This window comes from Bombina bombina, chromosome 4, assembly GCF_027579735.1.
Source record: "Bombina bombina isolate aBomBom1 chromosome 4, aBomBom1.pri, whole genome shotgun sequence".
Classification (NCBI taxonomy): domain Eukaryota; kingdom Metazoa; phylum Chordata; class Amphibia; order Anura; family Bombinatoridae; genus Bombina; species Bombina bombina.
The window spans coordinates 639,253,221-639,265,052 of NC_069502.1; the positions used below are offsets into that span (position 1 = coordinate 639,253,221).

The following is an 11,832-nucleotide window of genomic DNA, read 5'->3' on the forward strand; positions in this document are numbered from 1 at the left end:
TGAACACCCTAAAATAAGCACTAAAAGGGAGAAAGTGACCCCTCTTTTGAAAAGGGTGATGCCCCTCTTTCAAAGGAGGGTTTACATGAAGAGGTGGGTATCAGCTGATCACATGGCAACAGTGAAAACCTGACAGAACCATAGACATATGAAAACATCAGGGGTGGGATATCCCCTGTGTTGCCCTCCACAATACAAAGACAAACTCTATCCCCCTTATTTGAAAGCAGAAATCCTCATTCTTCAATTGAGTGGTCATGTGTCCATCCAGATGCCAGTTGACTATCATAAACAAATATCTCACATCATTTTGGGGTTCTAGCAACTTTTCAAATAAGGGGTTTCATGTTTGTATAACTGTTCGCAATAAATGATAACCTGGCAGCCTCAATATTTTGTGTTGTTGATGTCTAATGTTTTTCTGAACTAATAAAAAATATAGGAATCCAAATCAATGGGAGAATTGTGTGAGTGTAAAAATATATGACGTTTTGTGAAATCGGATGATTTTGGGAGCAACTATTTTATATTGTGTTTTTTTTGCTTTTTTTTTAGATTTGCTGCTATGTTGGGTAAGGTTGAACAGAGCCAAAATGGGTCAAGTCACCCTGGGAAATAAGCATTTTGTGTAATTGTAGCAGGCATTAAATATTTTTATGGTGGATAGAGATATATCAAACTTTCCAATGTTCTGCATAAATTGTAAGATGGTGAAAAGTGATAAAATGATACATTATATCTTCTAATTTTCAGTAATTTTTAGTGAACAATATACATAGATCCTAAAAATCCTTGGTATTTGTGAAGGTGAACTGATGGTAAATGAGGATCATAAAATGTGTGAAATATTTAGAACTAATAAAAAATATCACACAGAATTGAGTTTTTTTTTATTTTATTTGAGATAGTGACTTTTCCCCACATTATTGTACACAGTCTGATGAACTAAAACAAGATATAATTTGTGTGTGTACCTCACAGAAAAAAAAGAAAAAAAAAAGTATGTGAAAAAAACAATGTGTTCCAAATAACTAAAAAAAAAATCCCTGACATACAAGGCTTGAATGGTTTAGCACAGTTTAAGGAACTAAAGAATGAAGTATAAAGGTCCGTTAAGAATTGTTAAAAAAAAAAGGGTATTTTTCTAAGAATCTTGCTACTTTTTACATAATTCTAATCATGATATTTCTACCTATACTTGGTATTCTATATTATTATTGTTATTAAATAGAAGAATGGCATAGCATCTGCTAATAAAAATACAAAAACTAACTTGTCTATAACAGCTGCCATACTTAGATAAAAAAAAATATATAACAGCATATTTGCATATTTACATACAACAAAACGCATTGCTGTGTATCTATAGTCATTTCTATAAAGAAAACCACATGGTCTCTCACTAAACAAAGGTTTGCATTAGGTTTGGTCAGCAGTTAGCTTAGCAGTAGTTCACACTGTATATCTGTACATATGAGCTCATAGAGCAATAGTATTATTAGATACACTTTGCACCCAACAATTTTCTCTGCTAGTGAAAAGTGCAATAGAATGCCATATGCTTGTTAATAGCTGAGCTTACCAGAGAGAGGACCTTCCACTTGTTGTTTTTCTTCTTTGTGCGGTGTGTTGCACTCACCGGTCCTTCTGCCATGCTTATCGGATTCAGCATGGGCTCTGCCTGCATCTCCCTTGCAGCGGCAGTTCCCCCATTACTCTGCTCACAATCCATGCTGCTGCCTAGTGTACAATTTTCCTTATCAGAGTGACAGCCAGCCAGTGAACCCTGAACGGTTTTTCTGATGTTTATAGAGCTGAGCACGCCCCCTTCCTGAACTCCCGTGGAATGGGAGGAGGTATCCAATGCATAATATCCCTATGTGGTTTTATTACTAGCTTTGCATTACTTTTTTGAGGGATTGTTCTGGTCATGTAATGGTTAATCTTTGTGGATTTTAATTGCATTTTAATATAATTTAATCTAGCACTACTATTTTATATAATTTATACTGGTTGCCTGCCTTTGTTCACACTTTTCAACATTGATTGATTTAGTTTTATTGTAACTTATTAAACAAAAGTGTGTTTTTCCTCGACCTCTAATTGCTTTTCTAGTCTTACTGAATAAATTGCAAAAATTATTTGTAAAAGTGCATTAAACCTATTGTGAACAAAATACAGAGCTTCCAGTACGGTCAGAGAATTTGACACCTTGGAATGAGACTGTCATTGAATTGATTGCTTATAAGGATTCCTATGCATGCCTGAAGTCTTGCACAATATTTAATGTAATACATATGAATGAAGGAAAACAGCTATTCAGAAAACTGCTATCTGTACTGTTTATACTTCCTGTAATACATGTGTCATCCTTCTGGAATAATTAGAAAATAAATGCCAGGTCTGATGGATTTGAGGGCTATGTATTTTGTTGCACCTTCATCATGTTAACATTTAATAGCAGGATTTTACCACCAAAGTACAAACTCTGGAGTTTTTTTGTTCGTAATGCATCTTTCACATCTACTCCCTGTCTCCAGCTTTAGTAAACAACTTCTGAATTTGGAAGCATTATAATCCCAACATTTGTGGCTGAGAATGAGGAACACAGGAGGTTGATAGTAGACCATCACATATTTTATTATACCTTTTCATTTGACAACACTAAAGAAATGACACTTTGCTACAGTGTAAAGTAGTGAGTGTACAGCCTGTATAACAGTGTAATTTTGCTGTCCCCTCAAAATAACTCAACACACAGCCATTAATGTCTAAACCGTTGGCAACAAAAGTGAGTACACCCCTAAGTGGAAATGTCCAAATAGGGCCCAGTTAGCCATTTTCCCTCCCCGGTGTCATGTGACTCGTTAGTGTTACAAGGTCTCAGGTGTTAATAGGGAGCAGGTGTGTTAAATTTGGTGTTATCGCTCTCACACTCTCTCATACTGGTCACTGGAAGTTTAACATGGCACCTCATGGCAAAGAACTCTCTGAGGATCTGAAAAAAAGAATTGTTGCTCTACATAAAGATGGCCTAGGCTATAAGAAGATTGCCAATACCCTGAAACTGAGCTGCAGTACAGTGGGCAAGACCATACAGCGGCTTCACAGGACAAGTTCCACACAGATCAGGCCTCACCATGGTCGACCAAAGAAGTTGAATACACGTGCTCAGCGTCATATCCAGAGGTTGCTTTTGGGAAATAGACGTGTGAGTGTTGCCAGCATTGCTGCAGAGGTGGAAGGTCAGCCTGTCAGTGCTCAGACCATACGTTGCACACTGCATCAAATTGGTCTGCATGGCTGTCGTCCCAGAAGGAAGCCTCGTCTAAAGATGATGTACAAGAAAGCCCACAAACAATTTGCTGAAGACGAGCAGACTAAGGACATGGATTACTTGAACCATGTCCTGTGGTTCTATGAGACCAAGATAGACTTATTTGGTTCAGATGGTCTCAAGCGTGTGTGGCGGCAACCAGGTGAGGAGTACAAAGACAAGTGTGTCTTGCCTATAGTCAAGCATGGTGGTGGGAGTGTCATGGTCTGGGCCTTCATGAGTGCTGCCGGCACTGGGGAACTACAGTTCATTGAGGGAACCATGAATGCCAACATGTACTGTGACATACTGAAGCAGAGCATGATCCCCTCCATTTGGAGACTGGGCCTCAGGGCAGTATTCCCACATGATAATGAAACCAAACACACCTCCAAGACGACCACTGCCTTGCTAAATAAGCTGAGGGTAAAGGTGATGGACTGGCCAAGCATGTCTCCAGACCTAAACCATATTGAGCATCTGTGGAGCATCCTCAAACGGAAGGTGGGGGAGTGCAAGGTCTCTAACATCCAGCAGCTCCGTGATGTTGTCATGGAGGAGTGGAAGAGGACTCCAGTGGCAACCTGTTAAGGTCTGAGGAACTCCATGCCCAAGAGGGTTAAGGCAGTGCTGGAAAATAATGGTGGCCACACAAAATATTGACACTTTGGGCCCAATTTGAACATTTCCACTTAGAGGTGTACTCACTTTTGTTCCCAACGGTTTAGACATTAATGGCTGTGTGTTGAGTTATTTTGAGGTGACAGCAAATTTACACTGTTATACAGGCTGGACACTCACTACTTTACATTGTAGCAAAGTGTAATTTCTTAAGTGTTGTCACATGAAAAGATATAATAAAATATTTACAAAAATGTGAGGGGTGTACTCACTTTTGTGAGATACTGTATGCCTACCAAGAGAACAAAGAAAATTTGATGATAAAAGTAAATTGAAAGTTGTTTAAAATTGCATGCCATATCTGAATCATGAAAGTTTAATTTTGACTAGACTGTTCCTTTAAAATAAGTGGGCGCAGCTACTTCGCGTTTTAAAGGGGCACGGTAATAAATGTTTTAGCAATGGACTGCCTATTTTATGGGCAGTCGTTGACGCTCGTTTATGAGAGATAAAAAGTAATTTTTTAACTATGTAGATGCTTTGTGTCAAGGGCAAAATAGGTATATTTTATTACATGTATATTTATAATTATAATAATGTGTTTTATTTAAGTATTATTTGACAAAAAATTATAGCCATTTAAGAAAAAGTATTGCAAGTCCTAGAAGACAGCATGGAGACGCCTAATAGTGTGACATTGTCGATCATAAAAACATACAGGTGAACAGACAAATAAAAACTCTCAAGAGTGTTAGCACACACAGTGCTATCATAGGCAGGCCAAGACCTCAGAGTCGCCCGGCAGGCTCACTCCCGGAATCACACAGCCGGTCACGTGATGGTATATCCGCCAATCAGAATGAACCTCTCCAGCTGCATCAGATAGAATATCCGGGAGAATCAGCCAATTTGTGAGCCCAGATTAAGAGGAGTATAGAGTCAGAGGAATCCCCCAATCAAATCCTTGGAACAGTGCGGGGATGTCACGGGTACCGGGCTGCAAGGGATAAACCCCCTACTACTTCACTCCTGTTGTTTCTCAGTGTTTTTTGGCTCCTCAGAGCAACCACGATCTCTATGAGCCTCCTGTTGCTTGTTTTATCCCACTAGAACATGTCTTGAAAGAGCTGGTCTCTGACCGGAAAACCCTCCTAGGCTGGCCGGGCTCCTGGAACTCCCGGTCGGCCGCCTCACAACGGACACCCGCCTAACCCGTCTCAGGCTGGACGGGCTCCTGGAACTCCCAGTTGGCCACAGAACAGCAGGACACCCGCTAACTTTACCCCTGGTCGTTCCAGCGGCCCTTTGCTCCAGAGCTCCGCTCTTTTAGGGATTGGTAGCCCATAGGGAGGCCAAGAGGTGGTGTAATTACCAGAGGGGAACTCCTTTGGGAACCGGGGGTTTTGGACACCTCTACCCCATAACTTCAACGGACTGTATCTCTGGTCCCCAGTAAGGAATAATGCCGCAAGTTTTCAAATGATATACTGGAAGTGCCGCCGCTCCCCCGGGATCACCCTGAAACCGTCACCCCTGGGTCCTGGGATTCTGTGGGACTATGGCTGCTATGGAGGCACCGGTCTGTCTGGAGGGGCGGGAATAGCGGGAAAATTGTGGGATTGTCCAGTGTCTTATCAAGATGAGCTTTGTGTAAAAAAGGAGTGTGTGTTTACAATAAAATCTGTTTTCTGTTTCACCTGAATACTAGTATGTCTAGTTATTTGGGTGGGCTCCTACTAAAATCACTTTCCTGGGTTACATAGCAGCCTGTTCCAGCCAAAGGAAGGACCCTCGGGAAGAGCTACCTAGTCTGGGTAGCCGGAGTCTGCCACATGGTGGGACCCTGAATACTGGTGCTGTCGGGTATCAGGGGTGGCTACAGGCTGTGGTCACTTGCCAGCTACATAGCTGCAGTCGGCAGGGAGGAAGCAGGACCTGTTTGGTGGAGCTACCCAGTCGGGGTAGCCGGGGTATCTGTCACAGAGGATATGTTTAAAAGTTTTATTAAAAACAGTTTAAAAGACATGTTTCTCGGCTCATATGCCATGTCAGCAGGCTGTTAACATTGTTTTAATCCCACGCTCTATTAGCCCAACAATGCCCAAACAATGGCTCAATCTATTTACCAATTAGAGGAAATCCAAATTTTAGTCCAGGTATGGAATCATATTTATTTAAAGAATGGGAGAGATTGGGGATTCACAAGATAGGAGACTTGATAGATCCAGTGAACAAGTCGTTGTAAACATTTTCAGAACTTCAATACAGATTCGAACTACCTGAATCACATTTTTATGCTTATATTCAAATATCACAATATATAAAGAGCATTGTAATTACTTTAGATACTAAAGAGATCCAAAAAATTATTAAAAATATTAGGTCTACTACACAAGATTCTTATTTTAGGGAATTGCAGATTAAACTATTACATAGATTCTACATTACTCCAAAATTGGCGGCATGGTGGTCGAATTGTGAGAGGAGATGTATTAAATGCATTTTTTTATGATCCTAATTTGAAGCATCTTCTATGGGAATGCCCAAAAATTAATAAATTTTGGGCAAAAGTTAGCTTCTGGGTTTCACAAATGTTTAAGACGAAGGTGAACATAAGTTTTTTTAACATGCTGCTTGCCGAAACTAGACAAATAAAACATGATAATGTTAGATTGATAACAATGGTAATTTTGGTGGCAAGAAAGTGTATAATTAAAAAATTGTTGTTTAAGGAGGGACCTAGAATGCATGTTTTTCACTCTGTTCTTTTAGATCAAATGAATATAGAAGTAATTGATGTATTATACGATAAAGAAACAAGACGCAAAGATTTCCAAAAAAAATGGGGTGACTTTATTAGTACTTTGGAACCCTTAGTAAAAAATTTAATTCTAGCTCCGTTACATCATTATATTTAGGTATAGGTATAATACTGAAAATATTATTATATAAATGTAATAGTTTCAAAAGCCCTTATTCCCACAGTACGGGAGGTAGTTTGAGAGAAGAACACTTGAATATTGGATTGCCCAGGTACAAAGGCTATATTATTATATCAGATTCCATGGCCCATACCAGAAAGTCCTCAAAAACTCCAGAGAGCGAAGACACCATCTACGACTAGTACACCCCCTATGGATAAAGCAGAACAAGACTTTAGCCTGGCAAAGAGAGCTTAAAGTTGTATTGGAAAATCGCTTCTAACCTTGCAGGACTCTCTACCTCAGCAACGCTTTGATCCAGATCCTTACCTAAGTGTGGCTGTAAGGGCGAGTTACCTACCTCCGGGGTCTGGCCAGGGAAGGGTGGCCGACTCCCACTGTCGGATTCCGGAGTACTCGAGAACCTCACTTTCATCTGGGAGTCTGGAGGCGTTGCAGCTTCTGGGTTAATTGGCGAGCAATCCACTCTCAATTCTAGCTGTCATTTTTCATGCCCTGTCAGTTTTGATGGACGGTCTCGAGGTTAGGATTGCTCCACCAGCGGTACATATAGACTCTTGTTCCCCAAGAATTGGCATAGGTTGAACTTGGATATCTTCTCTGGTTTTGCAGTGAGGACCTGCTTACCTTTGAACTAATCTGTCTGTAATGGCCCTGAGTTCCATTGGGACACTTTTTAAGCAGCACTCCTTGTAAACTGGGATACTATTACTCAGCAATGTCCTGCTAGGGGCATAAGATCATTCAATACACCCTTCTAAGTATTCTATTATCTATATAGACTGGTCTGTATGTGTTGCTTCTGATGGTTATTTGTATATGACCTTTTACATTCATTGCATAATTGTCCCCATAGTACGATCTATACCTAGGTCATTATTTTATATACTATGCTAAAATGTATTTAAATCTTATTAGACATACATATATATGGGTTATTATTGCTCTCAATAGAAGCACATTTGTCTCCTTCACTATATATTGTATTTTGTTAAGACATATACATTTAAACTATCATTTTTTAGCATGAATTGAGTTGTTGTATATAACTTAAGTTCCTAAACCATTTGGTATGCTCTATCTTCTATGTCACCATTTGCATAAACTAGACTGACTCTGAGACTGCAGCAACATATATACACTAGCATGTAGTATGAGACTAGTTTCCTTACACTGCAAGCATATCATATGCAGTAAACTACTGTACCTTGAATTCAGATTATATGCCTTTAGCTATATTACCAGAAGCCCATAACTACACTCACCTACAACCTTTAATTACACACCACTATAATAATATGTACAGATTAAGCGGTTTTATCTTGTTTCTGAAAATCAAAGCTATGAGAATTTTCTACTTTGTTGCTTTCCTTTTCACCCTTTTGGCTGAGACGCCTGCAGACTAAACTATATTTTATAGAGATGACAGATAACTGTTGCAACATCATATATAGGGCTCATCCCTGGGCAACTTATATTCCTGTTTATGTTATAGATGCTCACAGCACTATACTTCTCGCTCCTCCATGTATGCAGATACATAGTTATTAAGAGTTACTTCATGATTAGTGCATCTGCAGCAACATATATACACTAGCATGTAGTCTGAGACTATTTTCCTTACACTGCAACTATATCATATGCAGTAAACTATCTTGAATTCAGATTATATGCCTTTAGCTGTATTACCAGAAGTTCATGACTACACTCACCTACAGCCTTTAATTACACTCCACTATAATAATCTGTATGGATAAGGCGGTTTTATCTAGATTCTGAAAATCAAAGCTATGAAAATTCTTTACTTTGTTGCTTTCCTTTTCACCCTTTTGGCTGAGACGCCTGCAGACTAAACTATATTTTATAGAGATGACAGATAACTTTTGCAACACCATATATAAGGCTCATCCCTGGGCAACTTATGTTCCTGTTTATGTTATCATAGATACTCACAGCACTATACTTCTCGCTCCTCCATGTATGCAGATAAATAGTTATTACAAGTTACTTTATGATTAGTGCATAAAAAAGTCACATAAAAGGCTATATTGCTATTTACCATTCTAACCAGCTTATATTCTAATATCTCAGAGGCCCAAAAGTGACCTCTTGTATCACTAGTCAGAAGGATAGATAAGCACAATTTTTTCTCATTGTTTATTATCTTTCTTTATTATGTTATCAATAATTTAGATATATATCAGGTGTCATGGAGCCCAAGAGTGGCTACCACAGTGACTATCATATGTTTTTCACCTTTAATAAATAAAGGGCCCATAAGTGGCCTGCTAAATAGTCAGTCATTTCAGATATTCTCTTAGTAAAATGGAGGTCTGAGATGTTTACTTCTTGTTATCTTTTGTTATTACTCATTTACTTGTATCAACAATTATTGTGTAATTGAAAATGTTTGTTATTATTGTTGAAAGGCGATTAATGTATGTATTATCACTTGTGAAACCTAAATAAAAAATTATGAAAAAAAAAAAAAAGTGAATAGGTGATCGATAACCATATATGAAATGATCATATGCAAATATAAGTGATGGAAGATGAAAAAAAAAAAAAAAAGGGATCGTCCTGCAGAACCTTGATAATTATCTCAAGGAGGCTAGGAGGATTCTGCAGGATGACTCTTACTATATACATTAACAAAATGACCCCACTGAAGAATATCTGGCAACCCTTAAGGGGATCATTGATTTTACATATGGAGAAGGTATGGTTTAAAAAAAAGAAAGGGAATATTTAGTGTGTGTGTAGGATAGTGAGGAAATATCTGCCCATTTTATATGGGGATGATCTATTGAAGGATACCATTAAACAAGGATGTAAATTTGTACATTCTAGGAATCTATCATTAGGCAATATGCTTTCTCCTAGTCAATTGCGAACTCCAAGAAGTAACAGTTCCTGGCTTACACACAATGGTACATATAGATGTGGAAAAAATTGTAAAGCATGTGAACATATAAAAGTGGGCCCTAATTTTATGTCACATTCAACTGGCCTGAATTTTGACACAAAAGGATGTATTAAATGTTTCTCTACGTTTGTGGTATATCTGATTGAATGCTCGGTTCATTCCAAACAATATATAGGAATGACATCTCAAGAAGTCCGTACAAGGATAAGGGAGCATTTGGGATATATCACAAATGATGTGAGGTGCTCAGAATTAGCACGACACTTTATAGATGAACACCATCAGAATGTGTCAACATTCAAGTGGAATGCTATTGAACTAGTTAAAAGCCCCCCTAGGGGAGGTGACAGGAGATCCATTTTAGCCAGACAGGAAGTCTATTGGATTAATAAGATGGGCACGTTGACCCCAATGGGTTTCAACTCAGCCAATGATATCATAAATTTTTGGGAGTAAAGGTGGTAATAACCTCTTTACCATACGTGCACAATCTTTTATGTTTAATCATAATTTTAGTTTTAGACCCTCTTGTTTATGTGATGTCTCAAGAGATACTTGGTGGTATGAATTTGTAATTTCTTGTTTATAAATTATGTATCAACATATAAATTGATATTATTGATATTATTGTTTATCAACTGATGAAGTAGGTCTAACTAATAATTTTATAACGATGATAATGATCCACATGAACTAGTCCTTTCAATACGATTGTCATTATGTCTTTTGATGTCTTTGGGACATTTTAAATAACACTCTAGTATTATTCCCTTTAATAAACTTATCTACATCCTCCCTCCAGCAACTCACCTAGAGCTATATAGATGAATAATAAAAGATCTTTAGAGATCTTTTTTACATGTTCAGTATGGCTATTAAAGTGGAGGTATATTATTAGGTTAGAGTATATGCAAGGGATATAATATAGAAGTTTGATTTTCTAAACAAAGGGAACAATATTTACAGGAGACTAATATAAACAGTATCACACATAACATGAGTAAGAGATAGGGAGGTCTTTAGGACCTAGATGTTGCCTCTAATCAAAGTGGTAGTTGTATGTTTTTAGAGTACCAATCAGGTGAGAGTTGGTTCTTTAAATGTATGTAGTAATTAACTTCACAATGAGTCTATGATTACGGCAAATCCATGCTGAAACGCGTAAGACTGTGATCTTACCTACACTTTGTACATTTTTTGATGCTGCTCTACAGATTTTAATTGTTTGTACTATGTGTACACAATAAATGGACGTTTTATTATTATTGAATTGAGGGTCGTGGCCTTTTTTGGAAATTGTTTTTTTTTGGAATATTTAGTCCCTAAGGAACCAAACCATGCCTTCTATTACCATCTCCACAAGATCCATAAGGACACTACCTGTCCTCCTGGTTGTCCCATCGTAGCCGGCATAGGAAGTTTGACAGATAATGTCTCTTCCTATGTCGACTTTTTTCTTCAGAAATATATATTGGGTCTTGAATCTTATATCTGAGATTCCTCAGACTTTATTAATAAATTAGAATCCTTGGAAGTTACTCATAAACATCTGTGGATTACCTGTGATGTTCAGGCCCTAAATTCTAATATCCCCCATAATTTGGGAACATTGGCAGTGTCTGGGTTTCTTAAAAAAAACAAAATAAACATATTTTATTAAAGGCATATGAAACCCCCCCAAAAAAATCTGTTTTTCGGATCCATACAAAACATACAATAGTTTACAGTTTACTTCTGTTATAAAATTTGCTTTGTTGTCATTATATTCTTTGTTGAAGAGATACATAGGTAGTTGTCTGGAGCGCTACATGGCAGGAAATAGTGCTGCCATCTAGTTCTCTTTCAAATGGATAACATTCTTGCAAAACTGCTGTCATATAGTGCTCTCATGAGCTTACTGTGTCCCTACTTTTCAACAGAAGATAACAGGAGAACAAAACTAATTAAATAATAGAAGTAAATTAGAAAGTTGTTTAAAAAATTGCATTCTCTATCTGAATCACGAAAGAAACATCTTGGGTTTCATG

The 11,832-nt window shown here is 37.9% G+C and overlaps 1 protein-coding gene across 1 annotated transcript in view; it reads right to left on the reverse strand.

Annotated features, from left to right (window-relative positions):
- Positions 1 to 1,751, reverse strand: part of ENPP1 (ectonucleotide pyrophosphatase/phosphodiesterase 1) — a 309,412-nt gene extending 307,661 nt beyond the window's left edge. Inside the window, 1 exon segment of the mRNA XM_053710676.1 lies at positions 1,583 to 1,751. Coding sequence (XP_053566651.1) covers positions 1,583 to 1,732 — 150 coding nt within the window. The 5' untranslated portion in view covers positions 1,733 to 1,751.
- Positions 1,752 to 11,832: the final 10,081 nt, after the last annotated feature.